The sequence below is a fragment of the Trachinotus anak genome, unplaced genomic scaffold (assembly GCF_046630095.1).
Source record: "Trachinotus anak isolate AG129_WGS33_773 ecotype Australia unplaced genomic scaffold, CSIRO_AGI_Tana_v1 ptg000042l, whole genome shotgun sequence".
Taxonomy (NCBI): Eukaryota; Metazoa; Chordata; class Actinopteri; order Carangiformes; family Carangidae; genus Trachinotus; species Trachinotus anak.
Genome location: NW_027273893.1, coordinates 1,584,992 through 1,609,061, shown reverse-complemented (window position 1 = coordinate 1,609,061; position 24,070 = coordinate 1,584,992). Strand labels below are relative to the sequence as shown.

Sequence of the window (24,070 nt, the reverse complement as noted above, 5' to 3'; positions counted from 1 at the left end):
GAGTCCGGGTTGGTCCGCTCCACACACAGTATCTGATCGGCGAGCGCCCGCTGTGCCTCCTGCACGTTGGCCTGTGGTGGGATGTAAACACCGACCAGGATGATTGAGGTGAACTCACGGGGGGAGTAGAAGGGCCTGCAGTTTATGATGAAAGTTTCCAGGTCAGGAGAACAGTGCTGCAGGATCACTGTCACGTCTCTGCACCAGCCACTGTTAGCATAAAAACAGATTCCTCCACCTTTCGTTTTGCCGGACAGCTCTGTGTCGCGATCCGCTCTGAAGAGTTGGAAGCCGGCCAGCTCCAGCGCAGAGTTCGGAATCGATCCACACAGCCACGTCTCCGTGAAGCACAGGACAGCAGCAGTTGAAGAAAAGTCTCTGTTCTTCTGCACCAGTAGGTGAAGTTCATCCAGTTTGTTGGGCAGTGAACGCACGTTGGAGAGAAAGATACCTGGGAGCGGTGTGCGGAGTCCGCGCCGGCGGAGACGCGCAAGCGCACCAGCACGTTTTCCTCTCCTCCGGCGTTTCACTGCGAGAGCAACGGTCAGTGCACCTCTGACCAAAATGTCCAATAATTCCACAGGTGAGTCGAGAAAAGTAGGAAAAAAATCCACTGGAGTTGTTTCTCTGATATTAATGAGCTTTTCTCTGGTGAAAGAGCTCCGGAAACCAAGGCAGAAAACTGAATTTACAAAGAAAATAAGGCAAAAAAATGCGCACCAAAACACCGAGGCAGCCATCCGTGGCGCCATGGCAACAGAATGTATGACATGAATGATATGACACAAAACTAAATATCTACAGGGAAAAAAAAACACACACACAAAATTGTATCCATATCTTAATACATATTTATTCCAAGTAAACATGAAATATTGGCATTAAAAGTAAACATAAAATAACATGTAAAAGTTCAAATCTTATCAAAGTCTCCATTATAAGGACATATTTTCAGTTGAACGCTGGAGAAAATCTCTTGGTACATGTTGCACTGCATTGTACTGTATTGACATTTGTCACAGCGGTGAAAATGTCTTTAAAGTGCATTTATAACGCGACACACTGAATAATTTCAGCAGTGTTCAACCAAGAGCAAACTCAAACCAAAATCTTCCAAATAGGTCACTGAATGAAATATGTGAGTACAGTGTATGTGTACAGATGTTTTTCACAACAAATACAGACAAAATGGAGGTCTGCAAAACGCTCCTTTACAAAAACTACCCTTCATTGTTAGTGGCAAAGATCTTGGTTGGAATCTATCAGTATGGTGCTAGATGACAGAAATGTATCTAAGGTTGAATAACAATAAATAACTTTTGCTTTAATCAAATAATCCACCCTCAGGAAACAATGACGAGTCAATGATTTTCAGTGAGAAGGAATACACAGTCAAAACCAAAAATTCTGGTTAAGGCTGCATCATATGGCAATATGGTACGACAAACAGGGAAACATCTGTTGAACCATAAGCCATTTGGACATCCATTGGGTCAAAATAGAGCAACTCTTGAACACTGAACACCTTAGGTGCCTGGTATGGCTTGTACAAAACTTTAAATGCATGGAAATGTTCGTCAAAACAAATAGTTTCCTCACCGGAGCCAATAAGTACAACTTGCTCATGTTGCTGTTAACAGTAATTCATACTGAAAGGACAATTACATGTTTTAATTACAAAAATTACCATGCCTTTGACATCTTTGAAGCAGGGAAATTCAGTCAAGACATCTGAGGATTTCTCTCCATTGAGGACCATACTGCGACGATGTTGAAATGTCATTTTCATCTTCTGCTTGATAGTAGCCTCGTCAGTACAGTATCTCATTAAGGCCATGGCCTCCTTGCACTGCTCTTCACTTAAGGTCATCTCAGGACTAAAGGAAGCCTCTCTTCTGGCTGCTGGTCCTCCACTCAGCTGACGTGATGATTCTCTTCTTTCTGATGAAGCACTTCTCCTCTGTATAGTTTTAAGCCGCCATGCCAGATAGCCACTGCCACTTTCACCATCATAGAAATGTTCCTTCAAAAATACAAAAAGTTGATTAGTTCCAACAGCAGCAAGATTGTTTAAATTAGGAAGTTAAATTAATGTTAAACTGGATCATTGGTGTGGAAATATAAATGCACCATTTTCATTTTTAAAATCAGAAAATTTTATTAGCACATGCACACAATAATTTGCTCTCAGTCTGCAAACCCTTTAAAAGGCTTACATATACATTTTTAGAGTAGGGATCCATCAAGTACGGGAAAAGTTCAACTATGCCTCGAGTGTACATCTCTCTCACATTCTGTGGCGGGGCCGTCCTGACAAGAGTAAACTCAATACTGTTAAATGACATACTTCCAATGATGTCACAGCAAAGCCAATAACAAGAACATCATAATACATTTTATCAGCACAAAAAGGTTCTTGCAGAGACAACCAAATTACCCATGCGCTTCAGTCATATCAGCCACAAGTATGTTGACCATTTGTCGGCGTGAGGAGTCGGTCAGACTTTTAGTGCGGTGGTACTCTTTGATCACACGGTCGCCCCCAGGTCTCCTTGTTAGCGGCAATTCAACCACCTGTGAAGTGGATAAACCTTTCACAACTGACAATACATACACTTAAAAATCTAACAAAACATGGTAACTTCCAGAGTAATGAATTTCCTACACCAACTTACATGTTTGGCCTCTTCATCTGCCCTCTGTCGCTTTCTGGATGGACTGTCACTCTCCTCCAGTATGATTGTGTCATCTGAGTTGCAGGACACGATTTTGAGGATGACTGTGTCATCACTACTACCAGCAGACAGTGCACTGGAATTTGCTTCTTGGGAACTGCTGGACAAAGTTTCCTTGAAATCTGTAGTTCAGGAGAAAGAGACAGGACAGAATAATAAATATTTGTTTTATTTTGTAATCATAAAAAAGTTGAGTTCATCATTACACTCCATGGATTATAGTGAGCAACTATACCGTCATCAAACTTGATGGTTAGTATGCCGGTGTTGGGCTGCTGCGCTATCTCAGAGAAGACCTCTGCATCCACCTCAGTTCCTGTTTCATCAAAAACCTTGACACCTTCATTGACTGGCGGAACTGAGAACTTCAAGAAAGCTATGACGAAAAAAAATAAAATCAAGATTTTAATCGGTACAAAATGCTCAAGATTAACCAAAAAGATTGCCGAAAGGTGAAGACAACAATTATTTTCAGTAATAATAATAATAATAATAAAAACGATGAACACACCAACACACTTAGTTCCTTTAGTTTTACCAACGGTGTGTAACTGACAGTGTCATTCTGGGTACGGCTTACCAGAATTTAAGAATTCCTCAAGGCTTGGCTCTTTTATCTTGACATATTTCTGTGTATTGTAGATTCTGGTTTTGATCAACATGATGGTATCTGCAAAGACAGCAAACTGAAATCAACATTATGATCCACAACACCAGTACAAGCTGACAACCTGAAAATTGCCTATTTTAGCTTTAAAAATTACAAACACAATTCAATTTTCATGAACTTAATACTTACCACCAGAGCACTACACTACATTACAGAACAATCTGGAAGAAATAAGAAAAGAAAATATGCCTATTAAGTAAACCTAATATTCTCAGAGCAAATTAAAACCCATGAAAAATGTATTTGTAACAGAGCCTAACTGTTTTAAAAAAGTTTTTCCCCAGAAAATGTGTCGTCATGGAAATGTGTCACTCATCTAACGTTACTGTTTGGACCAGAGTGAAATATTGGCATTAAAAGTAAACATAAAATAACATGTAAAAGTTCAAATGTTATCACAGTCTCCATTATAAAAACATATTTTCAGTTGAACGCTGGAGAAAATCTCTTGGTACATGTTGCACTGCATAGTACTGTATTGACATTTGTCACAGCGGTGAAAATGTCTTTAAAGTGCATTTATAACGCTACACACTGAATAATTTCAGCAGTGTTCAACCAAGAGCAAACTTTGCCATCACCTGGAAACAATCAACCAAGTCAAACCAAAATCCTTCAAATAGGTCACTGAATGAAATATGTGAGTACAGTGTATGTGTACAGATGTTGTTCACAACAACTGAGAGGAGCATTCCTCTCAGTCTGCTGGTGAACCAGCGGGTCCATGAACATGTCCGCATGTCCGTGACATGTCCCGGTATGCTCGACCAAATTGTGACATCACGCTAGAGCGATTTGCTCCGGCTAAAAATAAATAGTAAATACAACTGCCTCACCGAATTTTTATCGTCATTTTACTGAAATAAAGAAAGCATGACACATAACACACCACAACAGCCCGTCCTCGCCGACATTAACGTTACCTCGTGTTGTTTTTCTCCGTTTGGTGTTGCGTGGTCAGCCATGTGGCTGGTACATTTAAGCTAACCGCTGACCTGATATCACGTTAGCCATTTGAAATTCGGTATTTGAAGACGTACTCAACATTGACTAGTGTTTTGAATGACGACGTCCCTTTACAGATTCTACTTGAATTAAGGAAAAAAAACAACGGCAATAGTTTATCTAGAAAAACTTACCACAGTATTTCGATGCGAGGAAGATGGCAATGCCAGAGTCCACGTTCTCAGTTTGACCAGGGAAGTTGATGGGCGGGGCTTTTCAGAGTATTATTTTTTTAACACTGGAAGGTATCTTGTTCTAATCGGTGTTGAATTAACTCTGAGAGAGTCAATGACACTGACAGAGTAAAACCTCTGTTAACTCCGATTATTTTCACCATCACTGGAAGTTTTCTGGTTCAGTTTTACTCTGTCCATTGTTGGAAGAACTCCATAAGAATTAAAATACTTTGACACTGCATTTTTTACACTGGCAAATTTACTGTGTAGGATGGAACCTCGTTTTCAGTTGCTCCCATAGACTGTATATAAAAATGGATGTCGACGCTGGCTCCGGAAAATGAAGCCAATGCGGAAGTGCCTTAAACCTACATTCTATCGAATGACCATCAGGCGACACCACTGATTACAAAAAGAAGTCCGATTGTATGGAAGTCTATGAGAAAATGACCCTACTTCTCACTTGGTTTATGACCCCAGTAAATGTTTTCATAACGAGTTTATGGTCTCAATCGCTAGTTTCAAGTCTTCTTCAATACAACATGATGTTCATTTTTAAAATTATAGTCCCATTTAATTTAAAATAGACGATAAAGTCTTTGCATTGGGGCGTGGCTAACGTATGATTGACACATGTCACTTGTCAATCAAGAGCAGTCCCTTCTCACAGAACCAATGATGTTGAATTAGCCGTGAACTTGTTTTTGGGTGAAGTGTTTTCGTCCTGGAGTTTTCCACATAGAGTTACACAGACCTTCCATCGTGTTTTCAGTTCGTGAAAATTAGTTTTAACTTTTTGTTCGCCTAAAATGTCAGTGTTGATCAGCGTCTGGTTGAACCAAAAGACACTCTAAGGAATCGGCTGTTAAGATTATACGGTAAGTACATTTTATTTTTAGCGTAAGCGTGCTAGCCAAAATTAGCATCCCAATCTCCAATTGATATCGTAGTGTAGATAAATTACAAATGCACCTTGCTAACCCAGCTGGCTAGCTAGCACTAGCTGATTACCAAGTGTTTTCTATGCTAACAGGACCGGGCTCCGCCGGGATGGTGACCTGTGTTTACTCTAGAGGTGTTAATACATGTTTGAATATAATGTTAAAAGCCCAACTAAAATGTGCATATAACTAATGTTAAGGTACCGACGTTATTACTGTGTTTCTGGAACACGGGAACCAGTCGAAGTGTACTGCGTTAGTGTGTTGGGCTCATATTGAGCTCCATTAATGCAAGTTCTTAAAATGTCAGTTTGGATGTTGTGAAAGTTCAGGTTAACTTAACCTTAACGTAATTTAAATGTGGTTAACATGTAGACTGTAAATTATGCTGACTGGAACAACAGAAGACACATTACTACATCTTCTGAATAGGTCCTCAGTTCACAAGCGGCAGATAGTAACAATAGCATTTACCGGATCTGTCCTTTTTATTCGACCCAGATATTCTTATTACTGGACAATCAAATATACTCATAATTTGAAGGACCCTAGAGATTATGTCGCCCTGAAGTCAAGTGTTAACTGTGGTGTGTTGATGTGTTGTGCACAAAAGACACACGTTAGAGTCTTTATGTAGAAGTTCTGTTCATTCACTCCCATCATCACAATACAGTTAGAAGTTACGTATAATACACAATGTAGAAAATAACATTAGGACATAACACTTAGCAGTTCATTCATCTAATACTGAACTTCAACTGAAGTAGACATTCATGCAGTTATCCTGACAGCTGGTTTATGTATGTGATAAACTGATCCATCATGTCTGAACTAGTCTTTTACTGTGATTTGAAAGGTATCCATGCTGAAAGCTGAAGGACCACTGCCAACAGAAGGAGGACCTCATGTATGGAGCACAGTATTCGTTTCCATTCATCTGGCTGTGGAGAAAGGAGGCTGCATGGACAACATCCTTAGTTCTCAAATGGATGGTGATGATTATGCTGGAAAACCACTTCCAGTGGAAAGACAGACCAGTTCTGTAGGAGTTTGTTTAATATTCTTTGTCCTTAGTGTTACTCTAGTCTTACTTTAGTCACCACTCTGACAAATGAAAGTATTTCCCAATTTGACATTTAAAGGATCTTCACTGGACAACAGCTGGCACTGTTAAACCAGAAGTGCAACCAGGAACAAAATACGACTTCTTTAACAGATGTGTGCTGCTGTTACCACTTCAGCAATATTAGCCTTCCAAAATCTTTGGTGTGTACTGCAGATTTGACAGTGAGATTTTAAAAGTCAAGTTAAGTAAGCAGTAAAAAAATTGATTGGTGGACGTTGGCGACGTGCTGCGGTAAGCGTATTGTGTCACTTCCGGTTGTTGGTGGTGTTGTGTTTGTTGCTGCTCTCCCTGAATTTAGCTGATCCTAGTTGTATCCTCTGTATATAACCGCTAATTATCTGTTGTACTGTCGAACTTCTGTTCGATCACTCCTAGCTCTCTCCTTCTCTTCGTGAGATTCTCATTAAAACACAGCTGTTTACACGCTAGCTCTGTTAGCTACTTTAGCTTAGCAGTTAGTGATGGCTTCTGTCTCTCCCTCTCCTGCTCTCTCTTGCTCAGCTTGCTTCATGTTTAGTTACTCCTCTGCCTCCTTTAGCGATAATGGTACATGTAATAAATGTAGTTTGTTCGCAGTTATGGAGGCGAGGCTCAATGATTTGGAATCCCGGCTCCGCACCATGGAAACCACATCTTTAGCTTCTCCAGTTAGCCAGCCCCCAGCAGCTGGTGCGGACCGACCCAGTGTAGCTCCTTCTGTAGCTCCTTCTCTCCCCCCAGCAGCTCCCGAGCAGCCGGGAGGTCAGGGCGGCTGGGTGACTGTTCGTAACAAGAAGAGGCTTAGTCCTAAGCAAAAGCTCACGGCTCACCACCAACCTGTTCACGTTTCTAACAGGTTCTCCCCACTCAGCGACACACCCGCTGGGAAACAAACTCTGGTCATTGGTGACTCTGTTCTGAGAAATGTGAAGTTAGCGACACCAGCGGCCATAGTCAAATGCGTTCCTGGGGCCAGAGCGGGTGACATTGAATCAAACCTGAAGCTGCTGGCGAAGGATAAACGGAAATACAGTACGATTGTAATACATGTCGGCACTAATGACACCCGATTACGCCAATCAGAGATCACTAAGATTAATGTGGAGTCGGTGTGTACTTATGCTAAAACAATGTCGGACTCCGTAGTTTTCTCTGGGCCCCTACCCAACCTGACCAGCGATGACATGTACAGCCGCTTGTCATCGTTCAACCGCTGGTTATCGAGGTGGTGTTCCGCTAACGATGTGGGCTTTGTTGATAACTGGCAGACTTTCTGGGGATGACCTGGTCTGATTAGACGAGATGGCATACATCCCACGCTGGATGGAGCTGCTCTCTTATCTAGAAACTTCACTGAGTTTATTAGAAAGCCAAAGCCATGACAAACCAGAATTAAGACCAGGAGGCAGAGTCGCAGTCTTACACTCTTCTCTGCGCCTCTCTTAGAGCAGTCGCCTGCCATTCACCCCCTAAAAACTGTGTCTGTCCCCCGACCACCTACATTTAAATGTAATAAATCAAAAGTGAACAGAGGAGGAGTTAGACATGAAAACCTAATAAAAATTAACACAACTGTTAGTCCAGAACCAAATGTGGCTTATTGAATATCAGATCACTCTCATCTAAATCTCTACTAGTCAATGATCTGATAACTGATCATCACATTGATCTGCTCTGTCTGACTGAAACCTGGCTGCAGAAGGATGAATATGTTAGTTTGAATGAATCAACACCCCCCACTCATGTTAACGTTCATATCCCTCGAAGCACAGGCTGAGGAGGAGGGGTAGCAGCCATTTATCACTCCAATTTACTAATAAATCCTAAACCTAAAGTTAATCATAATTCATTTGAAAGCCTTATTCTTAGTCTGTCTCACCCAAACTGGAAGACACAAAAACAAGTCCTACTAGTTACTGTATATCGTCCACCTGCCCCGTACTCTGAGTTCTTATCTGAGTTCTCAGACTTTTTATCTGAGTTAGTTCTCAGCACAGATAAAGTTATCATGGTGGGTGATTTGAACATTCATGTAGATGTTGAAAGTGACAGTCTGAGTATTGCATTTAATTCATTATTAGACTCAATTGGCTTCTCTCAGCATGTTAATGAACCCACTCACTCTTTTAACCATACCCTTGATCTGGTTCTGACTTATGTGATTGACATTGAATATCTAACAGTTTCTCCCAGAAACCCTCTTTTATCTGACCATTATCTGTTAACATTTGAGTTTTCAGTCATGGACTACACAGCATCTGGGGAAAAAATCTATTACAGCAGGTGTCTCTCTGACAATACCATTAGCAAATTTAAAGAAAGGATCCCATCAGTACTTAGCCCACTGCCATGTATCAATGCAGTAGGGAACAGCTCTCTTAACTTCACATCCACACAGGTTGATGATCTTGTTGACAGTACTGTAGCCTCACTGCGTGCAACTCTAGATACTGTAGCCCCTCTGAGGAAGAAGGTAGTGAGTCAGAGAAGGCTAGCTCCATGGTACAACTCAGAAACACGAGCTTTAAAGCAAAATTCAAGGAAGCTAGAAAGAAGGTGGCGTTCTACTAACCTGGATGAATCTCTAAAGGCTTGGAAAGACAGCCTATTGGCATATAAAAAAAGCCTCCGTAAAGCCAGAACATCCTATTATTCATCATTGATAGAAGAAAACAAGAAGTTGATAATTCATAGTACATGAAGTACATAAAACACATGGAAAGCACAAACTAAAATATCTGGCTTTTGATCCTTCATTGTCAATGTTCTAGGATTGTCAACATTTATACCATAAAACCATCAACAAACTTAGGACCAAGAGATTCATAAATACTTTTATTGCACCTTTTAAAAATCATCAATTTCAACAAAATCATTAACCATCGCCAATACTGGAAAGGTAAAAAGAAAAAGTTTTTACTAAATTCAGTAACTTTTATAAAAATAATATACTTTTGTGGCTCAAAGTAAAGGTGAACTGTCACAAGTTTGCATAATAAATTGTTCAATCCCTCATCTTTAGTAACAAGTAGTAGAGGTGTTAGACACCTTCCCCTTCAGACCTCCCCAGCCAAACCAGTGGATGGAGACACCATCAACACCAAGGTGGTTCCCCGTGGTCTCTGTAGCTCTCTGGGCTCCACGATGGATGTAGTTATCCCCAGTGATCCAGACCTTGGCCAGATGGAAAGAAACACTGTAATAGTGAGATATGTATGATATTCTAGCTGGAAAAAGGTAAAATAAGAAGCACTCTTATTAGATTAACTCCGCGCAGTTATCTGAAAATACAGTACTCCCTCCAGCTAGTTGTAAAAACTGCTGTACTGTTTTACAATATATAATAGAAACTAATACTCACTTCAGTGGCATTGAGTGGGTGCAGCTGCAATAATCAATCCAAGCAGACAGTGATGTAACTTATTCTGAAAGAGAAAGAATAATTCCAACAGGTGTTTTGATGCCCATTTTTAAAGATGAAATTAACGAAAAACTAAAAACAGTGAAACACACTTAATATCAACGCACACTTACGTGACGATCGATTGCACTGCGAGAATAAATATTAATCAATAACACTGATCTGCTGGGTCTGCAGGTCTCCAGCACAGACACAGACACCAACAGTTCACTGTAATAAAGTTATCGTTTTGTAACTTAACGACACCGACAACCCGCTGTGATCGTTATCACTCATGAAGTCAGGCAATAACCTTTGATTGTTTGAAAACACAACAGTAAAGTGTTTCACCATTTACAGTCTATGGTTTTACCGCAAGATGTTACTGCTGCTACTCTACAGTTAGCTTTCATACAGTTAGCTTACTCTGTGTGTAAGCTAGCACACGGTAACTTCAGTTACAAAAACATTTCATTATCTGTGTGTACATTACATTCCTATATGTAATATTTTCCACATGTGGTCATGCATGTAGTTAGCTATTAACAGTAAGTTATCACTTGGTACTAATGTTTACCTTGACTTATGGAAATTGACTGATTTTGGATTCACACAGAGCAGCCTCTCCAGGTCCGTCAGATAGCCGGTGTAGGTGGGCGGGCACAGTGACCTCGGCTCTTAGGTCAGCTCCACCCCTCGCTCCTCCTCAGCTCCACCCTCTTCTCCAAATATGGTTTTTTCTGGTTGCAAAAAATCAAGATGGCGGCGGCCAAATTGCAAACTCAAGGCTTCAAAACGGCAGTTTGCAAACCAATGGGTGATGTCACGGTGGGTTGCCACTTGGTCGCTCCTCGTAATTTCGCTTCCTGTAACTATTTCAAATTAAAAGCCCTCCAGTGTTTCAGTGGACAGAAACTATTTCTTCACAGGAGATAGTTATTATTAATGAATAATAATTGTGCTGCAGAAAGTGTATTGTCTCATTTCCTGTTGCTGGTGTTTCTGTTCAGATCTGCTAGTTTCTTTAGCAGTTAGCGATGACATCTTTCTCTCCCTCTCTGTCTCTGTCTCTTTCTCTCATGCACATGCGTGGGCATCTGTTGAGTGGAGAATGATTTTGAGCTAGTGATTTTTCTGTCTTTCTTTTCGTTTAATGGGTTTTGTTTTCACACAGTTTGGTGGATAAAGGTTCACATTAGTTTATAGTTTGGTGATTTTGTTTTTTTTTTCTTTTCTTTTTCTTTCTCAGGTGAAGTTTTTTTGACGCCATGAACAGCGGGGTTTTTAAAACCCTCACCTGCCGTCATGGCATTAAGATCTCTGTCAGTTTCCCCTGCAGTGTGGAGGACATCGGCCTGGCTGTGGGGGAAAAGGTCGGACACAGGAGTGTGGTGTCGGCTGCTTGGATGAACATTTAAAACATTCCACACTCCACATGAGCCAGAAAGAACAAAACAAGAGATTTTCAGATTGAAAAAACTTGTGCTTACAGCAAAAAAAACAAATTGATGGAAAGTGATGAAAAAGGCAGCAGTGTGTGTTCTAATTAATATATTTGTTTTTATTGCCATTTGTAACATCACATAGCATAGACATCTTTAGAGTGGGCATTTTAAATGTTAACGGTGCAAGAGAGGTGAAAAAAAGAACAATGATTTATGAAACTGCTAAAATGAAAAAAATAGACATTTTATTTCTGCACGAAACACACAGTGACTTTAATAATGAATCTGATCTGATCTCGGAGGGAGTGGGAAGGGGAAACCATTTTAAGTGACAACATTCCTTTGAGTGGAGGAGTTGGTTTCCTTTTCTCCAGGGCTTTTAGACCTTTTAGACTCAGTGGAGGTTCAGCATTTTATTAAAGAGCGGTTACTTTTACTTTAAGCTCAGTTCAACCATTTTGTTGCTTTTTTTAATTAATGTCTATGCTCCAACAACCTGTGCAGAGAGGAAGCAGTTTTTACTCAAAGTCAATGACATTTTAAACAGTTGTACTATGGAGAATTTTTTATTTTTGGGTGGGGATTTTAACTGCACAGAGAACAAGCTTTTAGATCAGTGGTACTCAATAGGTGGCCCCTGGGCCGCATCCGGCATGCCGGCCACTTATTTGTGGCCCCCGAACTGTTATTTCTTCAGTATGTGTTTCCCTGCAAACACAAAACGTATTTTTAATGTTGATTTCCGGTTGAAAACAGGTTGATATAAAGTTTTAACGTTTTTCAACCTCTTTTCAACCGTTTAAAAAGCAGTTACAACATCAACGTGTCACAAAACACATATTTGTTTAATCTCGGTTGATAATTATGTCAGTTGTAGCTCATAAAAGAGATTGTTTTGTTTAGATTGACGTTTTTTCTCTTAATGAGGGAGGCGAAAATATGTCTTTAACAAAACTTAATTTCAACGCATTTAATGTTTAATAAAATATCATAAATATGGACCTATATGGGCTTTGTGCTGTTAACAGAAAGCCTTGATTGTGGTCAATGATGATATTTCAATGTATTTATGTGAAATTACAGTATGTTGTTTACTGCCGTAACGCGCATGCGCAAGCACTTGGCTCGAGCAACCATGACCATAACCGGTTAGAGCCTACGGCGAACGAGTGTCACCACTGAACTGCATTTTGGTAAGTGCATGTACTGCTGTACAGTATTTCTATGCTCCAACAAGAAATTATGACACCATTTGTAACATTTTATGCTGTTCACGATGCGGGCGAGGCCGCTCATTTGGGCATGCTAAATTAGCAGTAAGGTTAGCATGCTAGCTTGTAACGTTTGCATGCTACGGCCTTGACAAAACTTTCTGCCAGACTACTTTAAGGTGTGTGTTTTTAATGAAAGCTTGCTACTGCATGTAATTTCATAATTGGACTGTCGATGTAGCCTTTTAAATTTAATATTCAGACCATTTTCAGACCTTGAAGAACAGCTGTGTGTTTACCATATATATATATATATATGTGTGAAATCCATTTTCCATTCTTTATTTTATCCTCTGTATTTGGTCAAATCACATTTTCTACTTTCACATGACATCACCACAGCATGAATATTCTTAAAGCTCAGTTTTTTTTTTTTAAAGAAATTATGTAAAATACTTGATTGTACCTCACAGGGTTGAGGATTTGTAAGTATTTGTACACAAGGAGACCAGGCAAGAGGAAAATACCAAAAAATTCTTTAGACCTCAGTGGGTTAAAGTACATTTTACTAAAATCCTGTATGCAGGTAAAAGCACTTGAGTTAACACACTTGAACTTGAGTGTCTCCACTTGAAATTACAGAAATTGCATTTATGCACTATATACTCTTGTTGAATAACTGACAACTCAACATTACTTCTTGTCGAGGCTCTTTCTTTTCCTACTGCTCTGACTCACACTTAAGTACCCCCCCACTCTCTCTTGCCCAGAACTCCTTTTTATAAAGGTCCTGAGTAACATGTGAAACCCAAATCAGTGCGCATGTAAACATACACGCAACAATCCCTGAATACTACACTTACATAACAATATTTATCAAAAGTTTGACATTCACCCTTTCTTTGTTGATCATATTTATTTTAATACTTGTTTTTACAGGTTTTGAGAATTGACGAGAAGGGTCACAGCAAAAAAAAGTAAGTTTTACAGATTTAACACATGATTTGTTCATTTTGGAAGTGAATTTACTCTAATCTCAATACAAATTGCATCTAACTTGGCTTGATTTTACATTGCAGTAAGCAAACGTGAACTCAGTGGATTCCAATTATTTATGTGAATGGAGGGCATGAAAGGCAAAAATTGATGTATTAGCCATAGCTGACACAACTGATGATGGATGGGAGGGATCTTTTGCACATGAGGGAACTGACATATTGACAAATGAGGGTTCTGACACTTTTGCACATGCACTAGCTGACTCATCTCCAATAGAGGGGTCTACACATACTGTCTTGCCAACAGATGAGGATCTGGGTGTTTCTGCAGAAGAGGACTCTACTTATGATGATGGGGCTGACTTTGGATATGTTGAGTATCCGGATTCTAGTGACTCTGAACCGCAGCTTGTTGCTGCAGAATTTGATTCAGAAGAAGAAGCACCAAATTTAGCTAAAGACTTGGCTCATTGGGCCACAGAGACCAAACAAACACACCAAAGTTTAAATTCACTTCTGGATGTTCTAAGGAAACATGGGTCTCACCTCCCCAAAGATGCCCGCACACTACTTTCCTTAATAATTTAGATGCTGTCATAAGGTTCAATCCAAGCGCCACAGAGGCAGACATTGACAGCTCCATAGGAGACCACCTGAAACAGGCGCCGGGGAGAAGTGGTGGTGGTGGTTTCTGAATTACATGACGTTGAAAAGACGTGGTTTAGACGTCGGCATGGTGAACTATTTTACAGTGAGCATTTTTACGTTGAATAGACGTTTTAAAAAGTCTGTGTTCAAAAGTGGTTCAAAATTGGTTGAAAAGTGAAAGTTTTTTTTACCAGCTATATGTAGACGTTTAATGAACATTCACATTTAGACCATATTTAACCGTATTTTGCAATACTGGCTTTCAAATGAGAAATTTTGACTAAATATACCAGTTGTGGTCCACCATAACAATGTCTGCACACTATAAGCAGAAACGTTTAAATACAAAATTTCCTGGTTAAATATAGTTTATATGTGAACGTTGAATAGACGTCTACAAATAGCCGGTAAAAAAACTTTCACTTTTGAACCAATTTTGAACGTCTTTTCAATGGTCAGCATAGACTTTTTTAATAGTCTTTTCAACCAAAAAATACTTAGTTTACTTGGTTTGGTTGGGTCAACACGTAGACCTGTCTCCATGCCAACAATACACAGACAGCCTGTTAATGGGTCGCGCTGCAAGCGCATTTTTAAGTTTCACTTTTGAAGCCGTTCGCATTGTCACTTTACCAGAGAGCAAGGGAGGGAGCCTAGATTGCACACGAAAAAAAAAAAAGGTTGCACGAAAATGGCGTGTTCCAAATTATCTGCCAAAAGAAAGGTGGACAGTGAAAATCGCCAATTCAAAGAAGAATGGACTGAAAAATTTGCATTCATTCTCCCTCCAACCAGCACAAGACCCATGTGCTTAATATGCCAGGAGACTATCGAACCAGTACTGCAGTGCACTCACAAGTGAACACTTGCAACAGTGTGTTCGCCTGGCCATCACACCATTTGAGCCAAAGTTCCAAAGACTGGCAAAAGACACAAGATGCCATTTCTCTCATTAAGCTGTGTTTCACACTGACACACTTAGAATGTAAAATAGTTTTTCATTATATTTGATTCCTGAGATCTTGATATGTGTTTGTTACCTGTTACGACTCTATGGAGATGCTGATTTTTGTTGAACTTAATGGTAAACTGGCCTGACTGACCTCAATAAATGGACCTTTGAGTCACTGAAAAATCATCTTTGTGGCCCTTGAAGATTTGTATTTGAGTACCCCTGATGTAGACTGTGGGTATAATCCTGCCACTGGGCAGTGTTCTCCTCTTCCTGTTACAGTTTATAAAATTCATTTCATACATGCTCGTCCTCTGAGGTCAGGGCCAGAAACATTATGTTATCAGGTTTTCCGTCCATTCCATTCTCGTGAACGTGACACATTGTAACACCTTGAGGGAATTTCTTCACATATGGCACATATGTTCACTCAGATTTATTTGAACAGTGGTTGGATGCTTCGACTTGATGTGTTGTTTCTAATTCAGTACTGATGAGGCTGTTTATTCAGATTTTCTCTGTTGAAATCTGAACTGATTGAATGTTCATACAAACTGACATCAGCAGCACCAGGAGCTGAGCTCCAGTGTTTCCAGCACTAGACACCATGTGTCACATGTTGGGTACCATAAAACCTAAATACAGGTCTTCTTCCTCTGGTGTTGTTTATATGGCGGTTGGCAAACAGCTCTTTGGTTCACTGCTGTCACCCTCTGGTGAGACATTCACGTTCAGTAGTTGCAGACAGATTTGTTCAGTTCATCGTTCATCAAAAATTAGCACATTCATAACACTGCTCCTCAGTGTGCTATGGCTGAGTGGTAATATGTGTGTGTGTGTGTGTGTGTGTGTGTGTGTTACATTGAATTTGCTTCAGGTTAAAATCTACATTTCATATAAAATATGACTATTAAGATCAAGTGTAATTATGTACTGTGCATTTATTCCTTAAATTAGGATTAAGAAAAATAAAATAACCCATATGAGTAGTGTTGATCAATGTTAAAACCCTGAATGTGTTTATTGATATAACATTATTTTATTTTTATTATTTAAATAAATGAAAGTTTCCTCAGTATTTTGTGTCTTTTGCTTTAACTTCTATCTGCAGAGAAGAAATATATGCATGTACACACACAGGCTGCTGAGACACTTCATACGTGACACTGTTTTTCAATTACTCTTATCACCTAGAGCAAACACAGACACACAGAGAAGCTTTATTATTGTGTGAGAAGTGCCATCAGGCACAAATATATGGATGGATATTTAATTGCTATTGGTTTTGTCTGTTCCCTCTGGTCCTCTTGTTTCTGTCTCAGTTTTCTTTTGTTTTCATCCCAGCTCTGCTTCAGGGGTTTACACAAAAGACTCATACAATTTACCATCATAATCTCCTCTGCCTCAGCCTGGCTATGCTTGTCCAGCACTGTGTGTTTGTGTGTGTGTATCTCTGTGTATACAGTCTTCTCAGTAGAGTGATACAAAGCAGTGTGTGTAAGGCCTGAGTGTGTGTGGCTCAGATATTAAAAGGGAGACAGTCACTGATGAACTGATGGAGTTATGGAGTTATGGAGGTATGAAGGACTGGAGGGATGATACTGATCATAGCATTGTGTTGTTAACAAAAGAAAAACTGAAGCTCTACTACATGTTTCCTGTAAAGTGTGATGTGGGCCTTTTGTTCTGTTCTGAACCAGTCTTAGTCAAAAGTCCTGGGCCTGGGTACCTGGGAGTGGGTACCCTGTCTTTAAAAGAATCCTGCACACTGCCTTACTTATGATGAACTGTTCACAACAATAATAGTTTCAAATCAAATGTTTATTTAAAGTCGGTGTATGCAATTCTTCAGTTTCTACTTCAGATCTATTCATCCTGCTGCTGCTACACTCCTGCCTCAGATGTGTGAAATGTTCTTCATTAAACCCAAGTTCACATCCAGAGACCAGGTTCACATTCACATCTAATAGAGACATTGTTCTCTTCTCAGTGCAGCTGAGCAGAAACACCTCCACAGATCAGCAGCAGCTCATCACCTCCGTTAGCTCAGGTCGTCATCACTGCTCCCACTCCACAAAGGAGGAGCATCCTGTAGATGTCGACGTTGCTGCTGTGTTGTTAGTGAAAACTAAGTGACCTAAGAGCTATCTGCTGAATGTTGCATTCACTCGCTGTAGTCATTAAAATTAATATGGATGTTCATGACAAGTGTTCCTGACTGTATCACAGCTGCACATCTGTGCTAACTGCAAAAGTTAGTGGGAAGCCACTCTGCCACAGCGCTAGCTTAGCCTCTGTCTTGCCTGTGTTACCTTAGCTTCCGTCCAGCCTGTGATGTTTGTGACTCAGCTCCTCCTCCTACGTTTGAAGACAATTACAGGTGAAACATGAGCTTGTTCACTTTGTGCTGCTGTATAACTCAGTGTTGGGTTGGTTAGTTCAAAGATCATTAGTAGTTAAACTGACACGTCTTTAATCCTAGCCTTTTATTTAAACATGTGACTGTGGATTTAATCAGTTCTCATGACACTGGACTCAACATGAGATTCAACATAATAATAATAATAATAATAACAATAATAACAACAACAACAACAACAACAACGAGGAGGACTGCAGAGGTTTGGGTTTGTCTGCAGTGATGCTGCTCACTAAGAGCACGATCACAGCAGATGCAACTGACACTGCTCCACTGATCGACAGCAGCTGACAGTAACGCACTAACAGAGGTGTTGAAGGAGAAACTGGTAACAGGACAATACAGTGCACACTTTAAAATATTCATTCATTTGACTTTGCATGTTTCATGAGGAGGGACAAGTGACAGAGTGACTCCTGTGTCAACAACAGTGTTGTTATCCTGAGAGAAGGTTTTACAGGTATCAAGTGTTTTCTATAGAAACAGCAAAACTGTTGCTCAGTGTCTCCACCTGTCAGCTCACCGACTTAAACTGTACTCAGTTTGTTCACCTATTTGGACAACCTCTCTTTTTGTGCTTTTAGACTTCAGCCAGACAGTTAACCAAGTGAAACTTATCTCTCTGAATCTGCTGAACCAAATTATAACTGTGCCAACTTTAATCTTCCACTTGTGTTCGTTCTCCTGCTCTTCAAACTGCACTCATGGCTAATGGTTATTTTATTGATCTGAATGTGCTAAAGTAATTTTTCAAGTTAATTGACGTTCTCTCCAGCGTGGCTCAGTGGCTCAGTCTGACCGTCACCTGCTGCTGGCCTTCTCACAGACCTGGTGAGTTTTCTTTAAACAGTTAACCTCTATTTGTTTCTGTCCTTATTTAGTTGTAAATGAAGCTGACAGAAAATCAAATGGTCCCAGGAACTAGGGCCCTTCACTGGCTCTGAGCCTCCACTCACATTTCTATGTCATGTTGACTGATGCAGCAGGACACACACAGCTGTGGTTCACACTGCTCCAACTACTCAACACATCATTAGAACACACAGAAGTTCACTGCTTCTCCACAGCTGGATGACAGCTGTCTCCTCCATCTCTGAGGTTAAGTGTTTTCCAACAGACAGAGCCTTCTGGTTTGGTTGGCCCCTACTAATCTGTCTCTGCCTGCCAGCGAGCTGATTGGTAGATCTAAAACACCTGTGCTCCTCTCTGCATGTACACCATGTTACCTCAGTTCCATCCTTATGTTCAGTTTTGCATCTCACATTCCTCACTCATGCACATCACACACACTGACTTTAATCCTGACACTACATGTTGTGCACATTTAGTTTGGTTTAATAAAAACTGTGTGTGTCTCCCTCTTTCTTGTGGCCGCCTGAGCAGGTCAATAGATATTCATTAGTTCATACAAACTGCATCTGCAGAAGGAAGAGTCAGATCAGACTTATTCTAGTTCAGGGGTACTCAAATACAAATCTTCAAGGGCCACAAAGATGATTTTCAGTGACTCAAAGGTCCATTTATTGAAGTCAGTCAGGCCAGTTTATCATTAAGTTTAACAAAAATAAATCAGCACCTCCACAGAGTCGTAACAGGTAACAAACAAACATATCAAGATCTCAGGAATCAAATATATTGAAAAACTATTTTACATTCTAAGTGTGTCAGTGTGAAACACAGCTTACTCCTGTTATGTTCCGGGTCAAATTGACCCGTTTTAAAGTTTGAAGATCTAGGAAAAATAGTTAAAAGTATTTTTTCAGTATGAAACTTCTTCTGCTTGCCTTAATTAGTGTAATCAACATATAATATGAAAATGGTTCATCTCACATATTTGCAACCACCCCCTGCATGTTTATATCACATAGATACTGTTCGGGTCAATTTGACCCAGCAGTCAAACTGGAGGTAAAAGGGTGTCAGAAATGTCAGACTATTTTTTTCTTTGCAACTATGAGACATATTTCATCCCAATCACTCTCTCTCTCACACACACACACACACACACACACACACACACACAGGTGCAGGTGTTATGATATTTGACGAGAACCATTTATGTTCTCGGGGGGGGGGGGAAACTCCACCCACATTCAGTGGACACTCAACAGGGGAGGGGCAAAACATATAAAAGATTCTCTGCATGGGAGTCCTACCAACATTACACTCTGTCAGGCAAACCTTTACAAAATGAGCAGCAGAAGCAAAAGGATGACAGTCCAGGAGGCTCTGGAAGTCATCATTGATCATGACAGTGAAATGGAGGAGGATGTGTCTGAAGATGAAGACCATCTTGAGCTAAATTCTGATTCTAATGATTCTGATTTTGAACCAGATGAGGGAATTGCTATTCCTATTCCTCCAAGCAAGACATTCATGTCAAAAAATGGTGAAATACAGTGGTCTTCATCCCCAAATATGCGTCAGGCAAAACTGTCTGCAGAAAACATAATCAAGACAGTGCCAGGGCCCACTAGGATGGCAGTGACTCGTGTGACTGACATCAAGTCAACTTTTGAGCTGGTCATGCCAGATTCAATACAGAAAATCATTCTGGAAATGACTAATCTGGAAGGGAGGCGTCTTTTTGGGGAGGTCTGCAGGCCATCTGACGATGTCAAGACAAGAATGACCTGTGTGAAATGTGCAAAATTCATTTGCACAAAGCACAGTGTGGTGACATGTCACTCGTGCTGTGTAGATGCACACACGCACACACACACACACACACCTAGACACACACCTCAACATTTCTCTTTTAATGTGCTTATAGCTGAGCTCTTTTTAAGAACTTAAAACTCTATCTATTTTCTTCTATTTTACTTTTCTGCCCCTGCTTTTAACTCTGTGTTTTCTTTTGTTTTTATGCTGTTTTATGCTGTTCTTTTTTGTCTTTATGTAAAGCACATTGAGTTGCCTTGGTATGAAATGCGCTATATAAATAAAGATGCCTTGCCTTGCCTTGCCTTGCCTTGCCTAGACAAACACACACACACACACACACACACATGTTCATATTGCGATTGCTTGTTTGTTGTATTGTATTGCGATTTTGTTCATTTCTGGTTCACAAACAGTGCATGTATGTAAAACAAAATTTAAATGTTATGTTTCAATGTTATGTAAAACGATTGTGTTTCATATGTTGGTCTTTCAAAAGCAATAAAGTGGTGAAACATTTTTAAAAAAGTTTGAACATGCATTTTTTTTATGAAAACGAGTGAATTATCCTAATTGAACCATTACCTGTTAGAGGTAAGGAACACCATTGCACTAAATATTGATAGAATAGTTACTAATGGAGTTAGTAATGAAATATTCACAGTGCTTGTTAGGATTTTTTTGGTTTCAGACATCTTTTGGATAATTAAACATGCACTGGGTCAAACTGACCCGGGAACACCATTGCTGTTCCTGACAAATGAACATAACAGGAGGGTTAATGAGAGAAATTGCATCTTGTGTCTTTTGCCAGTCTTTGGAACTTTGGCTCAAATGGTGTGATGGCCAGGCGAACACACTGTTGCAAGTGTTCACTTGTGAGTGCACTGCAGTACTGGTTCGATAGTCTCCTGGCATATTAAGCACATGGGTCTTGTGCTGGTTGGAGGGAGAATGAATGCAAATTTTTCAGTCCATTCTTCTTTGAATTGGCGATTTTCACTGCCCACCTTCCTTTTGGCAGATAATTTGGAACACGCCATTTTCGTGCAACCTTTTTTTTTGTGCGCAATCTAGGCTCCTCCCTGCTCTCTGGCAAAGTGACAATGCGAACGGCTTCAAAAGCGAAAGTGAAACTTAAAAATGCGCTCGCAGCGCGACCCATTAACAGGCTGTCTGTGTATCGTTGGCATGGAGACAGGTCCCGATAGGTATACGTGTTGACCCAACCAAAACACATACTGAAGAAATAACAGTTTGGGGGCCACAAATAGGCCGCCTATTGAGTACCGCTGTTCTAGTTCATCCTGAGGGAACATGAAGATCTGAACCAGGTTCCATCACAGTCATCCAACAGCCACTGAGACGCCTCAGTCCTGTGGAGGACAGGTTCAGAACCAGAGTCATCCTCAGGACCAGACAGCCTGCAGCATGAAGGCCACAGAGGTGACGAGTCAGATCACCTCTACATGATGCTCAGCAGCAGCAGAACTACAGGTGTAAGACTCAAACACAAGACAACGATAAAAACAATGCTTGAACAGTCTGATGACAGTGGCACAGAGCTGAGAGATGAGACAGTGGCTGCTGCTGTAGCTGCTTTTCTGGTCTGAATGTTGTGGAGAGGGTGGTTGATATTGCCCAAGATGGCTGCATCTTACAGTGCATGAGTCTCTCCACAACAAGACTCACAGGTGTAGATAAAAGCAGGGTTGTTTGTTACACAAAGATCAGTCCAAGAGGGAAACAAATCCAAAAGGGGTGAGGCAAAACTCTCAGTCAGGAAAACACAGGTCAAGAACACACTAGACATACACAAAGGAATTTGCCGCAATGCTACACAAACAAAGACAAACTGACACAGGGAACACACAAACTAAATATACTTGGAGGGGGGAGACAACTGGACACAGGTTCAACACATTAGGGCAGGTAGTTAAAATCTGAATCAAGAGGGAAAGGTTAGACATACCAAAATAAAACAGGAAATAACTGACAAAAAATGAAAACATTACCTTAGTGCAGGATGAGATGAGACAAGCATCAGCAGAGAAGTGCTTCATCCCTGAGGATGAGTCAGGGACTCCTCCTGGAGTCTGCAGGTGGTAACACAGATTCACTAACATCAAGTGTTTGGGCCACACACTGTTAGATCCAGGTTTTATCTTTTTAACTCAGCGACAAAAAACCTTTTGTTAAGGTTTCCTAAAGAGCAGAGAAGAGAATCTCCTACAGCTCTGACATGACGTCAAACTTTCTCCAGTCTGTGTGAATCAGCAGGTGAAGAGATGACAGTGACACAGGCTGAACAGCCTCATGATGACCTGCAGCGTGAAGAGCAAACTTCCTGCTGCTGTGCAGATACCTTCCTGGAACCGACCACTGAAGTGACAGAATTTTCCACTGTCCTCACATCACATCTGCTGTGATGCTAAAAATAGAGCTTTGTCTCAATAAAGCTAATCTGAGGGCTTCCTGTGCTTGTTCAGGCTCATGCTCCCCGACTGACTGAATGACTGCACACCCCAGTAATGAAGCTGAGCTGAGCCTCTTTACATGACAATGAGACCTCAGTCTGCACTGCAACGCAAGGTCTCACTTATTTACATGATGCAGGTCGAGACCGTCCAGTAACAACCGAGCCCATAGGTCATCTGTCAGCAGATTATTATGACCCATAGTTAGGTTTTGTTGCTAGGTGACATCCAGTGGTCGTAGTAATGATGACAGGAGCAAAGGAAAAAGTGCTGTGACGTAGTTTATAGAGCAACAAAGTCCACATCAGGAGGAGGTTGGGGTGAACAGATGGGTCAACAAAACACAGGAAAATTACACAGGAGAGTGGTGTTCGATTCCCATGTGAAAGTAGCAGTTTATGTTGTTTCTATTATCCATGACCATTCATTGTTATTATTGTAACCATAAAGGTCCAGTACACCTGCCGCCGTAGGGTTGCTATTTCAGGAGACACTCCTATGGGTTGTATCTCAGGGTTGTTGGTTGTTGAGGTTGGAGGACTGGTTGGTCAGGTTGGAGGACTGGTTGATCAGGTTGGAGGACTGGTTGTTCAGGTAAGAATGTGACGACAGAGAGATGTCTCAGGAACCTGTTACAGAGTGATGACCTGTGGTCAGCTCCAACACACCAACACATGCCACTGCTCCAATCACATCACCACAAACTGTTCACCTGCAGGAAGAGGTCAAGTCAACTTTATCTGTAGAGCTCATTAAAACACAACTTGAGCTGTATCTTTATCCGAGATTTGAAAATAGAGATGGAGGGAGCACAGCTGATATCTGATTGATTCCATAATTTTGGAGCAGCAACTGCAAAAGCTCTGTCACCTTTTAGTTTTAGTTGTGACCATGGGACATAAAGAGAGATGAGCTGTCAGATCTGAGAGATCCAGGGGCTGAGGGCCAATGAATGAGGTCTGTGATGTGAGGGGGGGCTGGACATTAAGGTTCAGTTAAACCAGATAATAAAAAGTTATCCTGGGTCTGTTGAGCCTGATTTGTGGTCCAGACCTCTGCTGTGTTCAGATGAATGAGAGGCTGCTTGTTGTCCTGCAGGTCAAACTCAAGTGTGTCAGAGCAGAGACAGCGACTCCTCCTACACTGACTCACTGAACTTCACCTGCAGAGAAACCACCGACTGAAGGTCCACAACAGTCTGGATCAGACTCATGTTCCCATATTGGA

At 40.7% G+C, this 24,070-nt stretch overlaps 1 protein-coding gene across 2 annotated transcripts; it reads right to left on the bottom strand.

The window, feature by feature from the left end:
* LOC139615131 (uncharacterized) lies at positions 1-4,666 on the bottom strand. 2 transcript variants are annotated; one of them, XM_071472971.1, is made up of 8 exons: positions 4,545-4,666; positions 3,535-3,566; positions 3,316-3,405; positions 2,971-3,111; positions 2,676-2,857; positions 2,438-2,574; positions 2,217-2,310; positions 1-2,023 (listed from the first exon to the last, which is right to left on the bottom strand). In XM_071472971.1, the coding sequence occupies exons 3-8, from the start codon at positions 3,395-3,397 to the stop codon at positions 1,634-1,636; spliced, it is 1,026 nt and encodes a 341-aa protein (XP_071329072.1). In that variant the 5' UTR covers positions 3,398-3,405; positions 3,535-3,566; positions 4,545-4,666; the 3' UTR covers positions 1-1,633. The 2 variants fall into 2 exon arrangements, with proteins under 2 accessions (XP_071329072.1, XP_071329073.1); XM_071472972.1 differs by lacking the exons at positions 2,217-2,310; positions 3,535-3,566; positions 4,545-4,666 and having other exon boundaries at positions 2-2,023; positions 3,316-3,447.
* Between the last annotated feature and the right edge of the window lie 19,404 nt (positions 4,667-24,070).

What these genes read in the sequence shown, in the direction of transcription:
- LOC139615131 (XM_071472971.1), bottom strand. Translation starts at nt 3,397, where the DNA reads ATGTTGATCAAAACCAGAATCTACAATACACAGAAATATGTCAAGATA. An exon ending in AACCATCAAGTTTGATGACG is followed by an intron (nt 2,858 to 2,970) that starts GTATAGTTGCTC and finishes CCTGAACTACAG; the next exon opens with ATTTCAAGGAAACTTTGTCC. An exon ending in CAGATGAAGAGGCCAAACAT is followed by an intron (nt 2,575 to 2,675) that starts GTAAGTTGGTGT and finishes TCCACTTCACAG; the next exon opens with GTGGTTGAATTGCCGCTAAC.